The sequence below is a fragment of the Somniosus microcephalus genome, chromosome 8 (assembly GCF_052327205.1).
Source record: "Somniosus microcephalus isolate GS21.2 chromosome 8, FLI_Smic_1.0, whole genome shotgun sequence".
NCBI lineage: Eukaryota > Metazoa > Chordata > Chondrichthyes > Squaliformes > Somniosidae > Somniosus > Somniosus microcephalus.
This window is the reverse complement of record NC_140994.1, coordinates 10923431-10941921: the sequence shown is the minus strand read 5'-3', so window position 1 is coordinate 10941921 and position 18491 is coordinate 10923431. Positions and strand designations below refer to the sequence as shown.

General features: G+C 45.6%; 1 protein-coding gene across 2 annotated transcripts in view; it reads right to left on the bottom strand.

Annotated features, from left to right (window-relative positions):
- The window catches only part of ubtd1b (ubiquitin domain containing 1b), a 108982-nt gene that overhangs the window by 20249 nt on the left and 70242 nt on the right, over positions 1 to 18491 (bottom strand). For both annotated transcript variants that reach the window (XM_085994238.1, XM_085994239.1), the window contains exon 2: positions 9151 to 9378. In XM_085994238.1, the coding sequence (XP_085850364.1) occupies positions 9151 to 9378 (228 nt within the window). The remainder of the gene's footprint in view (positions 1 to 9150; positions 9379 to 18491) is intronic.

Below are 18491 nucleotides of genomic sequence, written 5' to 3'. Positions count from 1 at the left end.
ATTGGGAGAAGGGGAAGTGCAACGAGACCTGGGTGTCCTTGTGCACCAGTCGCTGAAGGTAAGCATGCAGGCGGTTAAGAAGGCAAATGGTATGTTGGCCTTCATAGCGAGAGGATTCGAGTACAGGAGCAAGGATGTCTTGCTGCAGTTGTGCAGGGCCTTGGTGAGACCACACCTCAAGTATTGTGTGCAGTTTTGGTCACCTTATCTGAGGAAGGATGTTCTTGCCATGGAGAGTGCAGCGAAGATTCACCAGACTGATACCTGGGATGGCAGGAATGACGTATGAGGAGAGATTGGGTCGATTAGGCTTATATTCGCTAAAGTTTAGAAGAATGACAGGGGATCTCACTGAAACTTATAAAATTCTAACAGGACTAGACAGATTAGATGCAGGAAGGATGTTCCCGATGGCGGGGGAGTCCAGAACCAGGGGTCACAGTCTAAGGATAAGGGGTAAGCCATTTAGGACAGAGATGAGGAGGAATTTCTTCACCCAGAGAGTGGTGAACCTGTGGAATTCTCTGCCACACAGGGCAGTTGAGGCCAATTCATTAAATATATTCAAGAAGGAGTTGGATATATCTCTTGAGGTTAAAGGGATCAAGGGATATGGGGAGAAAGCAGGGACAGGGTACTGAATTTGGATGATCAGCCATGATCTCATTAAATGGCGGAGCAGGCTCGAGGGGCTGAATGGCCTACTCCTGCTCCTATCTTCTATGTTTCTATACTTCTTCAGCCGAAACAAAACTATCCTGGTCCCTCTGACACTATCCATTCCCACTGTCTCCCCGAAGCCCTACATTACTCATCCTTACTTAGCAAGCCATTTCCAAAAAGGACCAACAGTTTAGGAAACCTCACGCCTCACAAAGCATTCCTCCACTGGCAATGTTAAAAAGCATGATCTCCAGCCAGTGCCCTGCCTCTGCATGTAGACATTCATTACCGTACACGGACAGCGCAATTAACAATTGCAACATCTCGACACCAAGCCAGCACGCTGACTCATCTACTTTCAAAGAAAGATACCTCCAATAATGGTGTAGGTGAGGGAGAGGAAGAAACAGGAGCGGGAAGGGGAAATGAGACACTAGATTAGGCCGTACTATAATTCCCAGCTTGCCAAATGTTATAGAATAGCCACCAAGACTCATTCAAGCGAGAGCGCAGAGAACAAATAAATAAAATACTAACTAATCTCCTGCAGTATTGTAGACAGGGTCAGTGGGTTAGAGGGTTGGGGTTAATTAGGCCATGGTGCTCAGACATAATTCAGTCCCCATTTTAAAGTCAGACATTCTGATATTATATAATTATATTACAGTCAATATAATAAAATGTACAGCAATTTGGGAAGCAGTTGGTTGGAGCAGAGGAGTTTCTGCCTTACAGGCACTGGGAGACTAAACAGATGCTATGCCACCACTGGCAGGAGGCTGTAATTACAGTGTGACAACGTTATATAGGCCATTTCCTTTATAAATGTTGACATAGGATTTTATAATGGAAAAAGTTGACCGGAAGTGCGTGCAGATTAGATTTTTAATATATCATGTAGTCCATATGTTTTGTCAGTCATAATTTCTTGCCGTTAACTGGCTCAAATTGCATACTAACAAAACAAATCACAACTGAAGCGGTGGGGACTGTGCAAATCTAATACAAAGAAAATGGCCTCAAAACCTTCCAATGAGGAACTACAATGAACACAAAAAACAAATCGTGCACAAGCAGTCAGCAAAACCCACCATTAAAATAAAAGGTGCAGTTAAACCAGTAAAATGTCGTTAAATATTTCTTGGAAATCCCTAATGTTTTTCTTTTGTATAGAATATAAAAAAAAAACAAGTAGCCAACCTTATTGGAAGTAACTTTAAAAGCAAATAGGATGTACAGGACGCTAATTTATCTCAGTCAGCAAGTACGGTAATGGAGCAGAACACACACAGCAGAGTGGGAAATGAGAGAGTAGGGAAGGAGCAGCTCGGATGGGAACTCAGCTGGTCTGCATACTCTAATGTATTTTAAATAGCTTGATCAGCTGCATTCCTTTCATCTACGTTTATTTCAGAACTCAGAAAAAAAGCAACCAGGAAAACAGTGGCAAATTCTGAAAGGAATGTACCATTGTTCAAGGCACCAGGAACGGTAGCATAGTGGGTATGTTACTGGCCCCAACAACATCCCAGCTGTCGTGCTGAAGGCTTGTGCTCCAGAACTAGCCGTGCCTCGAGCTAAGCTGTTCCAGTACAGCTGCAACACTGGCATCTACCCGACAATGTGGGAAAACTGCCCAGGTATGTCCTGTCCACAAAAAGAACAAATCCAATCTGGCCAATTACCACCCCATCAATCTACTCTCAATCATCAGCAAGGTGTCGTCGACTGTGCTACCAAGCAGCACTTGCTCACCAACAACCTTCTCACCAATGCTCAGTTTTGGTTCCGCCGGGACCACTCGGCTCCAGACCTCATACGGCCGCAGTCCAAACACAGACAAGAGAGCTGAATTCCAGAGGTAAGGCGAGAGTGACTGCCGTGACATCAAGGCAGCATTTGACAGAGTGTGACATCAAGGAGCCCTAGTAAAATTGTAGTCAATGGGAATCAGGGGGAAAACTCTCCACTGGCTAGAGTCATACCTAGCACAAAGGAAGATGGTCAATCATCTCAGTCTTGAGACATTGCTGCAGGAGTTCCTCAGGGCAGTGTCCTAGGCCCAAGCATCTTCAGTCACTTCATCAATGACCTTTCCTCCATCATAAGGTCAGAAGTGGGGATGTTCACTGATGATTGCACAGTGTTCAATTCCATTCGCAACTCCTCACATAATGAAGCAGTCCATGCCTGCATGCAGAAAGACTTGGAGGACATTCAGGTTTGGGATGATGAGTGGCAAGCAACATTCGCACCACACAAGTGCCAGGCAATAACTACCTCCAACAAGCGAGAGTCTAACCACCGCCCTTTGACATTCAATGGCATTACCATCGCTGAATCCCCCACCATCATGGTGTCAGCTGTGGCTCAGTGGGCAGCACTCTCGCCTCGGAGCCAGAGGTTGTGGGTTCAAGTCCCACTCCAAACATCTAGGCTGACGCTCCAGTGCAGTACTGAGGGAGTGCTGCATTGTCGGAGGTGCTGTCTTTCGGATGAGACGTTAAACCAAGGCCCCGTCTACTCTCTCAAGTGGACGTAAAAGATCCCACTATTTCGAAGAAGAGTAGGGGAGTTATCCCTGGCGTCCTGGCCATTATTTATCCCTCAATCAACATAACAAAAACAGATTATCTGGTCATCATCACATTGCTGGGAGCTTGCTGTGCGCAAATTGGCTGCCACGTTTCCTACATTACAACCGTGACGACACTCCAAAAATACTTCATTGGCTGTAAAACGCTTTGAGATGTCCGGTGGTTGTGAAAGGCGCTATATAAATCCAAGTCTTTCTTTCATTCATCAACATCCATTGACCAAAAACTTAACTGGACCAGCCACATAAATACTGTGGCGACAAGAGCAGGTCAGAGGCTGGGTATTCTGCGGTGAGTGTCTCACCACCTTCCCAAAGCCTTCCCACCATCTACAAAGCACAAGTCAGGAGTGTGATGGAATACTCGCCATTTGCCTGGATGAGTGCAGCTCCAACAACACTCAAGAAGCTCGACACCATCCAGGACAAAGCAGCTCACTGGATTGGCACCCCATCCACCACCTTAAACATTCACTCCCTCCACTACCGGTGCACCGTGGCTGCAGTGTGCACCATCTAGAAGATGCACTGCAGCAACTCGCCAAGGCTTCTTCGACAGCACCTCCCAAACCCGCGACCTCTACCACCTAGAAGGACAAGGGCAGCAGGCGCATGGGAACACCACCACCTCCAAGTTCCCCTCCAAGTTATACAGCATCCTACTTGGAAATATATCGGCTGTTCCTTCATTGTCGCTGGGTCAAAATCCTGGAACTCCCTCCCTAACAGCACTGTGGGAGCACCTTCACCACACGGACTGCAGCGGTTCAAGAAGGTGGCTCACCACCACCTTCTCGAGGGCAATTAGGGATGGGCAATAAATGCCGGCTTTGCCAGCGGCACCCACATCCCATGAACGAATATTAAAAAAGAGACTGACGAGAGGTTCTGGATAAAAACCCGAATTTAAACATTTAAGCAATACCTTTCGTAACACCAAGTACCGAGATAAGGAACAATGCAAATTATTTTGATCTTTTAAGTTTTATAAAAAAATTTGGCCTTCACTACAATAACTCGCACCCTAAAAAGAGATAGAAAATGAAAGCTAAAGAGCTGCTCTCCCAATATTGCATGAGATAATGTTCCTGCTAAGTTGTGTGGCCGCGCAGCAGTCTGAAGGTCCTGCGCAGGCCGCTCGTGGACATTTCAATGTAAATAACCGTTGTTGTGTGAAAAATTGAATGGGCCACGCAGCCAGTTAAAGGGCCGGGCACAAAAAATAATTACAGGGAACACTGCACGAGAGGATTTATCTGTGCAAGTGTGGTATGCGAGGAGAACTAATTTATGTAGCTACATGCAGTGGGCAAGGAAATGATGGTTCATTTATTTTCCAGGTACCAATCAAAAAGGTTTACTTCACGGTCTTGAGATCTCCTGCAAGCATCTTTCTGAATTCTCCGTGGAGATAAGTACAGCTCCTTTACACTGGGCACCATTTGCAACAGCTTCAACTCACCATGAGCAAAGTCACAGGAGATCAGCAAGTGTGCTATAAAAAGTTTGGGTCGTTAAAAATGCAGGAAAAGGAAGCGGGCTTTCACGGTCAGAGCCGGTGGTTTGCACAAAAGTAAACCACCTGGTGCCACCAGGCACATGACTCCCAAGTGCTGCCTGTTTGGGCCAGAGACTTGCTGGCGCCATTTTGCGACAGGCTGGAGAGTGAAAGGCAAAACTGCGAATTGGCCCAAAAGAATTGAGCCCAAACAAACATCAAATGTCTGCAGAACTAGGACTCATCAGGAGATAACAGAAAACGCTGGAAAAAACTCAGCAGGTCAGGCAACATCCGTGGAGAGAGAAACAGAGTCAACGTTCCAGGTCGAAGACCCTTCGTCAAGACTTGTCCAGAGAAATTAGATAAAGGGTTTTGACCCGAAACTTCGACTCATATTTCTCTCCACGGATGTTGCCTGGCTTGCTGAGTTTTTCCAGCATTTTCTGTTGTTATTTCACAGAATATATACTGTAGGTTTGCCCGTGTGAATTTTTAGATCCTGCTTAGTCAGTAAGTGTACTGCCCCACTGTGTAATACAGAACAAGCAGGTCTGAAGATCTGATTCCCGGTCTCTGCTGGGGTAGCGGTCAGGATGTTCAGTAACCCTTAGGAAAAAATACTCGGGGATGGCTTGCTCCTGATCACCATCCAACAATCATAGTTGGGAAATGTGGCATTGGAGGTGGTCAGGGTCAGTCACCAGAGTGAAGGCGAGCTGGGAGGGTAACTATTCAAGGTTGCTTTTGCACAACTTTTGACGGTTTAGCAGTAATGACCTCAGAAGTACTGGCACAAGAGTGAGATTCTTACCCCCGCCCCAACTAGGGTAACCAACTCTGACTGGGCATATTGCTGGAGGTTTCATCGAATGACCCAACTTCAACTGCCCCGCCGCCCAGTCAAAGAGCCAGTTCCCCCCTCCCCCATATCTTTCAACACTTTTATCTATTAGTTGTAAAGAAAATGATTTTTTTTTTTTTTTTTTAAATGACCCTATGATTTTCCCCCTGGGGTTGCTTGCAGGAGTGTCCAGGAGATTAACCCTTAACTCCTGAAGACTCCAGGACAATCCTGGAGGGTTCGTACCTTTAGCCCCAACTTGCTTGATGTCCCAGTGAGATCAGGGCAGAGAAACGAGGGAAAGAGAGCTTAACGAATTGCAAATTTAGCACTTCTCGTTCAAATTTAGCAATTCTTGACATCGAGTTCTTCCACTGCCACTTTGGTACACAGGTAGTTAAACGAGAGCAACTACATCGGTATGTGCACGATCAAGGCATCTGTTCAACAATTTCTCCTTGCTTGATGAAACTTGCAACACTGGGGGGCGGGGGGGGGGGGGGTTCATTGCTGCTGTCCCTACAGCCTGCATGCATACTGCTACTTCAGCAGGAATGCGCATTAAAGCCAGGAATTCATCAAGTCAAGAAAGCATCAAAGATCAGGGACACACAGTTATAATAACCAGTTTTAATTGAAAGCATGCGTTTGGTACTTATTTACAAAAGCAATGAAAACCAAAAGAAACTGGCAACAGTCACCTAGTGTTTCTTAATTCAAATGAAACAGACACCAAAATGTTCTGAAGCAGAGGTCAAGCAAAACAGCCTCGAGAGAACTGCATCTCATTTTCTGCGTGCACTTTTGACTAGGTCGGACTGATGCATGGGCACCTGAAGCTGATTGTGGATGAAAAGCTGATCTTGCACTGCGCTAGTGCTCTGGCTGTGGACACGTGGGTTCTGCACAGCTAACGGTAGCAGCAAACGTTGGGCCTGCCAGATTTTGAGGCCGGTTAACGCTGGTCTTCCTGATCGCCGACCTCAGCCTCAGCCAATCTGGAAAATTTCTCTGGTGTTGCCACCAGCTGTGCCTTGGAAGCTGGTGGCAACACAATATGAAAAGCAGCTCAAGCTTGGCTCGAAAGCTACCCTTCAAGTGGCTTGGCAACACATCATCTCGGCTCACGGATGAAGAGTTTCACTTGGACAAAAGATGGGAAGGGCTGCTGACAGCCAAAGTACTGAACCTCGAGCAGCAGTCAGCTCCGACATGAGAGGAAAGAAAAATGCAGGGACAAACTATCCAAAATCAAGATCACGATTCAAACATCTGCAAACTACATCAGAAACAGCTAGCCAAAATTAGATCAACTAAACTATGTTGATCCAAGCTAAATTAAATAAAAGGACCTCAGCTGCATTGTTAGAGATTCTAGGCAGTGGGTGCACCATTGAATTTTTGCAGGGTCTCCTCAACCAAGAGAATCGTTAACCTGTTCATATGGCAAAGCTTCATCTAGTCGGCGTAACATCACGCTGCACTCTTAAACTGACCAAACGGAGTACATTGTTACCGGAAGAGGTTACACCTTTTAGATGCCAACCTGGATGAACTGCTCGTGAAATCTGACTGTATACCTGCAACACACATCACAGAATCACAGAAACCCCACAGTGCAGATAGAGGCCATTTCGGCCCATCGAGCCTGCACCGACACATATCCCACCCGATCCCCGTAACCCCTACACCAACACATATCCCACCCTATCCCCGTAACCCCACGTATTTAATCCCCCTAACACTAAGGGTCAATTTATCATAGCCAATCAACCTAACCCGCACATCTTTGGACTGTGGGAGGAAACCGGAGCACCTGGAGAAAACCCACGCAAACACGGGGAGAATGTGCAAACTCCACAGACAGTAGCATCTTCCACAGTAGCTAGCATTTTCCTCTTCACTCACATCTCTCCCTGTCCATGCCACACATCTGAATGCAGAAGAAATTCTCCTGTTTGCACCTGTCTGTGCTCAGTGTCCGAGCTGTGTGGAAAGTTTCAATTACATGGTGCTTTAGTGGAGCTGCCCTACATTATGGAACAGGGTGTTCCGTTAATCAACTTGCACTGGTGAGCCTTTTCAGTTGCCGAGCCAAAATCACTGCACTGGGTCTATGCTCAGGGGTGGGTAGTGCAGTGGCTATGTTACTGGACTAGCAATCCAGAGGACCGAGTTCAAATGCCACTGCGGCAGTTTGAGAATTTGAATTCAGTTTTTAAAACTCTGCAAATAAAAAGCTGGCATCAGCACAAATGGCCTTGAAGCTGTCAGATTGTCGTAAAAACCCAACTGGTTCACTAATGTCCCTTTAGGGAAGGATACCTGCCGTCCTTACCCGGTCTGATCTATATGTGACTCCAGTCCCACACCAACATGGTTGGCTCTCAATTGTTCTCTAAAGTGGCCTAGCATCCACTCAGTTGTATCAAACCAGGGCAACGAGAGATGGGCAATAAATGCCTTGCCAGCAACACCTACATCCAAGAATGAATTGAAAAAACCTGTTTCAGAAGCTGAAGTCCGTGAGTATGTCTCCCGTCTCCCTGCATTCTCGGTGTGTCTATTGTTTGTGCTCAGCAAGGCGAGGGGTTTCAGTAAACGTTTTCTACTTGCTATCCAGTGCCAGCACGAAGCATTTTCCAGTCAGATATACTGCAACTAGCATTTCTGTAGTGCTCCTCGCAAAGAAAATGTTTGAGTGCTCAACCGTGTACAAAGATTTGGGGAGGGTGGGGAAGAGACGCCAAAGAAACAAAAAAAGTGAGCTTTTAAAAGTAGGGTGGCAGGTAGCAACATAAAGTGGTTTTGGGAGAACATTCCAGATGGTAGTCAACGATCAGCCTCTGATGGAAAGATCATCTATCTCATGACAGAACTGGAGTGTGCGTGCAGATATATATGGCTAGAGATCACTGGATATGTTGGACGGAAGCCATGGAAAGGTTTGAAGTCTGTTCACGAGGACATGTGGAGCGTAGCTTGGCAACGATGGGGCTGATGGGCGTGTGGGACAGGAAACAATCTGTGGAATTTTGCATTAACTAAAAGAAAAAGAACTACATAGAATGTACAACACAGGAACAGGTCACTCCGCCCAAATGTTCCGTGCCGGTGTTTATGCTCCACACGAGCCTCCTCCCACCCCATTTCATTTCACTCCATCAGCATAACCCTCTATTCCTTTCTCCCTCATGTGTTTATCTAGCTTCCCATTAACTTCAGATCGGGGTCAGCAAGGAGAGCCTTAGAGAAGTCAACCCTCAGGATGGCGAGTTTCAGCAATGGTGAGAAAGAGATAGCTGTAATTGGGCAATACTCGGAGGCAGGCGAAAGCTCTGTATGCGGGGCAAAAAGCTCAGCTTGCGGAGGTTTCACGCCTCTGGATTTAGACTGCGGGGGCAGCTAGGGAAGTAGCCAATAAGGGACGCATCGCTGGTGAGAATTTAGGAAGCTTCCTGACAATTTTGGGGGTTTCACTGGAGACTGTGTAGCTAAAGGATCCCAGAACATGCTACAAGACCATGTTTGACACTCTGCTGTGCTTACCATGTGGTAAGGTTATGCTGGCACCGTCTACAATAGCCTGGGCCAGTTCATGATCGTTGCATTCGATGGCATAGGCAGCCGCCTTAAGGGCATCCCAGATTTCTTTGCGACCTTCAAAAGCAGGCGCCGTGTCCCAGAATTCATCTCTTTTACTCCTCAGTTGGCCGTCTGTCATGGGATAATCACTCTTCCATTTTGGCCTCTCCTTCTTCAGAGGCTCATTACGACCTGAAATGAAGAGAAACCTTGAATCAGCAAAGAAACTGGGACAGACTAGAAGATAAGAAAAACAATATTTAACTGAAGTTGTGATGAAGGACTGTATCAGGTCATTCACATTAATCTTACTGAGTACAAGACAAGTCGTTTTCCATTCTCAGGGACACTAATCTTTAATGTGCATTCATGTGCTGGCTCTAACCATTCACTCAGCACTGAACGATCACTTTGAACTACTAGAGGTTTGTATGTTTATCCATGGTTTTGGGGAGAGTGATGCCCCACTGACCTGTGTACACTGCTATTGTGGATTTACTATCCAGTACCTCCATTCTCCGGCAGGCCAATTGGGCGCCCACTTGTAAAATGGCAAATTGCACACCAGCAGAGGCACAGGGCAGTATACGTGACTGGATTACTCTCGGCAAAAAAGAAATCCCTTCCATTTTAAAACATCGCTCGAGCCCAGAGCAGCTGCTGAGTTGGCCTAGTATGTCCGACATACTTGTATCATGGTGCAATTTTAATTCACAAAGCAACCAGGTTGAACTAGTTCAGAAGGTCATCGTGGGACAGAGGGAAATCAGCAGATGGGGAAACCTGGGGAAAAGTTGGTCTCCGTTGGCTGAAGGGTGGCCGGTACATTTAAATGTGCCAATGCAGTCGACCGTGCGATAGCTGCAGAGTCGAGATCAGACGGTGCTGCAGCAATGGAAGAGTGGCTGGAGTGTCATTACTACTCAGTCATAGTCCATTCCTATTAGAGACACCGCCCCATTTTTGTGGCCTTGTGACACTTTCAAAACGCGTTGCCGCTGTCGGGCTGGGCAGAGCAGGGAACTTCCCAGTTCCACTGAAGGAGACAACTGATCATCAGAAGTGAACAAGTAAACAAACCAGTTGACGTACAGGCATCTTGCAGGAGTGGATAGCAAGGGAGGGAAGTGGGAGAAGACAAACATACAGCCTGGGGCAGGACGAGTTTTGTGCTCACACTAGTTCCGCTGGGAGAAGCAGTGAATGGTACCTGCTGTATATCAACTACCAACACCACCACTTGGGAAGAAACAAAGATTCTTGAATAAGTGTGGCAGGATTAAAACCTGACGAAACGTCATCGACCTGAAACGTTAATTCTGTTTCTCTCTCCACAGATGCTGCCCGACTTGTTGAATGCTTTCCAGCATTTTCTGTTTATTTTTCAGTTTTCCAGCATCCGCAGTATTTTGCCTTTGTATTAGATTAAAACGTTAATGGGTGTTGTTCGAGATTAGAAGGATCATTGAAGGGGTATTATTTGGGAGGTGGGCATCGAGCGTCAGCCGTGGCTCAGTGGGCAGCACTCTCGCTTCGGAGTCAGAAGGTTGTTGGTTCAAGTCCCACTCCAGAGACTTGAGCACAAAAATCTAGGCCGACACTCCCAGTGCAGCACTGATGAGATGGCTTTCGGATGAGACGTTAAACCGAGGCCCCGTCTGCCCCCTCAGGTGGATGTAAAAGATCCCATGGCACTATTTCGAAGAGGAGCAGGGGAGTTATCCCCGGTGTCCTGGGGCCAAGATTTATCCCTCAATCAACATCACAAAGAGAGATTATCTGGTCATTATCACAATGCTGTTTGTGGGAGCTTGCTGTGCGCAAATTGGCTGCCACGTTTCCTACACTACAACAGTGACTACACTTCAAAAGTACTTCATTGGCTGTAAAGCGTTCCAGGATGTTCGGTGGTCGTGACAGGCGCTCCATAAATGCAAGTCTTTCTTTATACATCCGATCCAATCTCTTTCACGCTCGAGGAGGGGAAGAAAAATAGACACCAACACAAAAACCACACCAATATCTAGTTCTTTCATATCCTAGCCTGACACCTGCATGCTTTTCTGCAAACACTTCTCCCCTCAGTTTGTGCTTACTCAGACAGTTCAGGTAGTATTTAAGTGATTAGCAACTTTTAAATCTGGAAACACACACACACGCTAAGTTTGAAAAACGATTAAAATTTATACTGTAAATGTTCTCATTGAAGTTCACCAGAACATTCCTACATAGCACCAATATTTTTAACACAGATTCTCACTTGATAAATATGTGTACAAGCTTTGTGGCAAAAAGAAAGCAGAGTTTGTTGAACAGGAATGTCCAACTATAGCCTGGTTTACACAGTGATAAGCCGGAGTTGGAAGTCAAGCAACTTCTTTGAAGGTGCTCTTATTTAAGTGCGGAAAATAACAAATGCCCTGTTCTCCTGCCAGTGACTGTACTTGGAAATAAACAAAGTGACTGACCTCACTCACAACAAGGACAGTGGGAACCCACGTTTTTGCTGGTCTGATCTTCTGTTGAAGCAACAACCTCCCCTTTTGGCCTGCTGAACGCACGGCTCAGCGCCAAATTCCCTGATCCACCATTGACTGTGTTCTCAGGTCAGCTGCCTGAACTGATCTGACAGAGAATGGATGCACAAGGAGCAGCGCAGTGCAGAGATTGCTCGCTCGTACAAAAAAAAAGTGCTTTAATTACTTCCCCCTCACTCGCTCTCCCCAGGTCACATACCACGGTGGCCAAGTAGTAAGGCAAAGAGTCTTGGCAAGGGAGTTCCAGTGGGTTGTTGTTGCTGTTGGCTGGACCAAGATAGACTAAGGAACACTAAGCATGCACAGAGACCACAAGAGCAAGGGCTGGGACACAGGATTGTAGGACGTTGCGAGGTCATGAAAGGACTCGTAAAGAAGTAGAAGGCTTCACAGTGGAAGACAGTGGAGGCAGGAGAGTACAGGAGTGATGGGCAAGCTGGGCGGCAAGGTACAGGTAGCAAGGTATTACGGACATACAAAAAGATGGACAGGAAAAGGCTGGTTGCTTCATCGAGCCTGTCCCAAACAGTCGGGATGCAACTGAAGAAAGAAAGACTTGCAATTATATAGCGCCTTTCACCACCACCGGAAGTCTCAAAGCGCTTTACAGCCAATGAAGTACTTTTGAAGCGTAGTCACTGTTGAAATGTGGAAAGCGCGGCAGCCAATTTGCACATGGCAAGATCCCACAAACAGCAGTGTGATAATGACCAGATCATCTGTTTTTGTTATGTTGTGTGGGGGATAAATATTGGCCAGAACACCGGGGAGAACTCCCCTGCTACTCTTCGAAGTAGTGCCATGGAATCTTTTACGTCCACCCGAGAGCAGACGGGGCCTCGGTTTAACGTCTCATCCGAAAGACGGCACCTCCGACAATGCAGCACTTCCTCAGTACTGCACTGGGAGCGGCAGCCTAGATTTTTTTTTTGTGCTGAAGTCCCTGGAGTAGGACTTGAACCCACAACCTTCTGACTCAGAGGCGAGAGTGCTACCCTAAGCATCATGACCCCCAGTGTTCCCTCCCATGGGAAGTCAGATCATCCGAGAAAGGAAAGAATAAAGGTAAAAATAAATCTGTGGCCAATTCAGGTGTGGTGGTGGTAGTAGGGCAGGGGGAAACGGGAACATTGGATGAGTTGGAGTTTGTGTAGGGTAAAGCTCGAGAAACTTCCAAAATCCCCTCCACACAATCACCCAAGAAACAAAACATTTCCTCACTCATAGCTCCGTTCTCCAGCATCAACTGAAATTCTTGCCCTCATCCTCAAATCCCTCCATGGCTCCTTTCCACCCAAGCTTAGCAATCTGGACCCAACATGCAATCTCCTTCCTTCTGACTTTGATCGACTGCACATATGCACCCCCACCATCAATTCGACAAATCTGCACCCTGGACTGTTCTTGCTAAATCTCACGAACCCTCGCTCTGCCTCGACACAAAAACGTATTTCTTTGACTGAACCTCTTTCCCAACTGCTCCCATTTCCTGCTCGTTGTCCACCTCTTCACTCATGTTCCTATGTTCCAAGGACCTTTTCCATGAGTGGGCCTGTTTGGCCATTCAATTAGACCATGGCTGATCTGTACCGCAACTCCATTTACCCGCCTTTGATCCATATCCCTCGATACCCTCTCACCTAATAAAAATCAGTTGATCTCAATCTTGAAAATGTCAATTGACCCAGCAACCACAGCCATGTGGGGAGAGTTCTGGATTTCAACGACCTTTTGTGTGAAAATATGCTCCCTGATTTCACACCTAAAATGGCCTAGCGCTAATTTTAAGATGGTGCCCTCTTGTTCTGGATTCCCCCACCAGAGGAAATAGTTTCTCTGTATCTACACCAGTGAATTCCTTTATTTTAAACACCTCGATTAGATCACTCCTCAACCTTCTAAACTCAAGGGAATACAAGCCAAGTTTTTACAACCTGTCCTCATAATTTAATGCCGTTATTCTGGTGAATTTGCACTATACCCCCTTCAAAGCCAATATATCCTTTGAGGTGCAGTGTCCAAAACTAAACGCAGTATCAAGATGGGTTTGACCAAGGATCTGCAGAACTGAAGCACCATTTCTTCACTTTTGTATTTGTATCCCTAAAGATAAAAGACCAACATCCTATTTGCCTTTTTTTTTTAAATACTGCTTTTTGGCATTCTTATTTGTCAGAAAGACACTATATAAATCCAAGTAGTTGTCTAGCTTCCCATTCAACACCAAACATCCTTCCTCCTGACCTCAGTAAACAACATGCAACCAAAAGGAACCTTTTTCTGATTTAATTTTACAACAAAATCAACATATCCCACTTCAGATAAACAGAACGCTCCATCTGCCGAATGAGTTAAAAAGAAAAAAAAAGACGCATTTCTACAGCCCCTTTCACGACCACCGGACGTTTCAAAGCATTTTACAGCCAATGAAGTACTTTAGGACTGCAGTCACTGTTGTAATGTCGGAAGCGTGGCAGCCAATTTGCGCACAGCAAGCTCCCACAAACAGCAACATGATAATGACCAGATAATCTGTTTCTGTTATGTTGATTGATGGATAAATAATGGCCAGGACACCGGGGAGATCTCCCCTGCTCTTCTTCAAAATAGTGCCATGGAATGTTTTTACGTCCACCTGAGAGCAGACGGAGCCTCGGTTTAACGTCATATCCGAAATGCGGCACCTCCGACAGTGCAGCGCTCCCTCAGTACTGCACTGGGAGTGTCAGCCTGGATTTTTGTGCTCAAGTCCCGAGAGTGGGACTTGAACCCACAACCTTCTGACTCAGAGGAGAAAGTGCTACCCACTGAGGCCCAGTTACATCGAGTCTACAGCACAGAAACAGGTAATTCGGCCCAAATGGTCCATGCCGGTGTTTATGCTCCACATGAGCATCTTCCCACCCCACTTCATCTAACTCCATCAGCATATCCTTCTATCCCTTTCTCCCTCATCATGTGCTTACCTAGTTCTCTTAAATGCATCTATGTTATTCGCCTCAACTACTCCTTGTGGTAACGAGTTCCACATTCTAAGCACTCTCTGGGTAAAGAAGTTTTTCCTGAAATCCCTATTGGATTTATTAGTGACTATCTTACATTTATGTTTTTGTTCTAGTTTTTGACTCCCCAAGTGGAAACAACTTCTCAACGGCTACCCTATCGAACCTCTTCATCATTTTAAAGACCTCTATCAGGTCACCCCTCAGCCTTCTCTTTTCTAGAGAAAAGAGCCCCCGCCTGTTCACTTTTTCCTGATAGTTATAACCTCGCATCCTTAGAAATCTTTTTTTGCACCTTTTCCAATGCCTCAAATATCCTTTTTATAACATGAAGACCAGAACTGTGCACAGTGCTCCAAGTGTGGTCTAACCAAGGTTCTATACATGTTTAACATGTCTTCCTTGCTTTTCAATTCTATCCCTCTAGAAATGATCCCCAGTGCTTGGTTTGTGGCCTTCTGAAACTGCGTTGCTACTTCTAGTGATCTGTACCTCTAGATCCCTTTGCTCCTCTGCCCCATTCAGACTCTTATTATCCGAGCAGTATGTGGCCCCCTCATTCTTCCTACCAAAATGCACCACCTCGCACGTATCGATATTTAAATGAATTTGCCAATTAAATGCCCATTCTGAAAGTTTATTAATATCTTTAGTTAGTCGCCGTCTACCTTCTTATTAACTATACCCCAATTTGGTGTCTTCTTCAAATTTAGAAATTGTACTTCCGATTCCAGAGTCCAAATCGTTCATGTAAATCGTGAATGACAGTGGTCCCAGCACCGATCCCACCATTTGCCAGTCTGAGTAGCTGGCCTTAACCCATACTCTTTGCTTTCCATTTTGTAGCCCGCTTGCTATCCATTCTGCTACCTGACTCCACGTGTTCTGACCTTAGTCATGAGTCTATTTATCGAAGGCCTTTTGAAAATCCAAAATATATCACATCTATTGCATTACCCTTGTCTACTCATTGTTACTTCTTCAGGAATTCAATGTGGTTGGTCAAGCATGACCTTCCCTTTTGAAATCCATGCTGACTTATATTTTCAGGTTTCTAGATGAATTATCATTCATTTGGCTAGGATGACAATGCCTTTTTAGAAACCATTTTGCCACTTTCTATAGTTGGGTGCTTCTGTGTCGCATCATTTATAGCAGAAAGGTATACGTGAGCAATTCTGAGCACTCCAAAACCAGCCGCTACATTGTGCGCAATGCCGTGGCATCGTTGCATTAGTATACCAGCAACATTCTCCTGTTTTAATTTCCACTTGCCACTGTCCCAAGGTCAGACAACAGCCGGGAGCAGGGATGGTGAATCCAGAGTGAGTTCATGAGACCTGTTCAAATAAAAAAAAAGTGGGTCCCTGCTATTGCCAGAACAAAGCAAGGCAAGCAATTACTGTTTCCAAGTGCAACCGAACTGTACGGTTGCTGTTGGCTGCCATTTTACAACACAACCCAACTTCAGGTTCCCCCTCTGTGAGGGCGCTCCAGACTTTTCCAGTTCGGAGACTGGGAACAGGAAAGTGCAATGGTGGACATCATGGCTACACCCAAGCCCATCATCTCTATCAAACCAAATACCCTGCCTAAACTTGCTGTCTAGACTCGAGAAGAACTGCCACTTGACTTGGGTGTCAAGGGCTGCTGGTGCCCGATGGAAACGTAGCCCAGCATAAGTGAGCACCATCAAAGTGGAGGTGGGGGAGAAAACTGGAGGTGGGGGAGAAAGCACGAATACAATTTTAAAAAGTTAACCAATTTAAACTAAACTGGTGGAAATAAACTGGCTTCCAATAGAGCTCATATTGATGTGTAAATAAAAAGCAGAAAAATACAAAACATAACCATTTTATTGTTAGTTTGTGTGGAAGCTATGGCAAATGTCTTAGGCATGCAACACATACTGGCAGCAAACATATAAATTTGGGAGTGTCAGGTGTATATGTAAACATGCATTAACACACACAACTGCCAAGGCTATGATGGCACCAGAAACTGATGTCTCAAATATAGTTTAACCCTCAGTGGGCTGTGTTTAGTCATTAAAGAGCTTGCCAGCAAGCATCGTGGTTATGTTACTGGACTTGTAATCCAGAGGCCCGGACTAATGATCCGGAGACACGAGTTCGAATTCCACCACGGCAGCTGAGGAATTTAAATTCAATTAATTACACAAATCTAGAAAAAAGAACTAGTCTCAGTAATGGTGACCATGAAACTATCCGTTTGTCGTAAAAACCCATCTGCTTCAGTCACGTCCTCTAGGGAAGGAAATCTGCAGTTCTTACCCGGTCTGGCCTATATGTAACTCCAGACCTACAGCAATATGGTTGACTCTTAACTGCCCTCTGAAATGGCCTTGCAAGCCACTCAATTCTATTCAAGGCAGCGGCTCACCACCACTTTCTCGAGGGCAATTAGGGATGGGCAATAAATGTTGACCTTGCCGGTGACGTCCACATCCCGTGAATGAATAAAAAAACTACCATTCAATTTATCCAATCTTTTTTCAACCTTTGTAGTGCCTTGTACCTTGTACCTTGACCCTACAACCCAACTCTTTCAATAAATCAAAAAGAAAACATTGTTAGATCAAATCAGCTGAACGAGCTAGTTACATTCCAACCCATTGCTTATTTCAGCTTTCTTTCTCGCCACAGAGACAATCAACCTCCTCCACATCACTGCTGCTCTAACCAGCTACTGGTAATGCGCTCAAAGCAAAGAAGCTTTCCTGTTGGAGAAGCAAAATCGTGAGATGACCCTTAGAGAAAATCAGAGGCACCAACCCATGACCAGCTGAGCTGATCCAACGTGTTGGCAAAGCAGACCACTACACTGCCAGCTTACACTTGAGCTCCTGTCAACTGGATGGATGAATGGTTAACAAAACCCAGCACAGCCATAATTGCACAACAAACACGACACTAATGAAGGCAACAAACTGAACATAACTTTAGCCTAATTATACCATACACCGAGTCAAAAAGAAGCGGTTTCAGCCTTGCATTAATCCAAATTTAGTGACAAGTCATCCAAACTAGATTTAAGCAAGCAGTGAGCAGCCTCCTCGAGGACGCAGCCTCACAGCGCTTTGGTGGATATCTATAACTACGGGAAACTCTCTGGTATCCGGCACCGAGATTGTGCCGGTTGATTAAAAATTCCGGATGACGGAGAGGGTTATCGACCGAGGCTATTTTTAACAAACAACGAGTCAGACTCTTGTTATTGAGGTGTTCGGACTTCTGACAGTGCCAAGAAGCCGAGTAGCGTGTAGCGAGAAGTGACATTTAGAACGTTTCCAGCACTGTTGGACATGATATTGACTGTTACAAATCAGCGACGTAGCAGACTCAACTGACCAGACAGGGCAGTAAGGGGGGGGGGGGGGGGGGGGGGCGGTGGAGAGGGAGAACGGGTAAAGGCAATTTGCAAAGAAAATTAAACCCAAGCACAATTTCCTAACTCCAATATAGTTTCATTACACCACCTCAAAATGAGAAAAATCCCATACTTAAGTTGAATAAATAATACTGACTTGTATTATTTGACAGAACGCTTTGGTGACAAAACAAAACTGAGAGAAGTAGCAAGCTTGCCTTTGGAACTCTACTGCTTTATAGGAGTGGCCCTGCAGAACCAAGACCTGCACTGGCCTTCAACGCTTTAGAAAGTTGAAGCTAAATCTATAAGCCTTGAAAGTTGGAAACATTAGCACCTGCAGCTAATGTCTCCAGTATTTGTTTCAGGACATTCA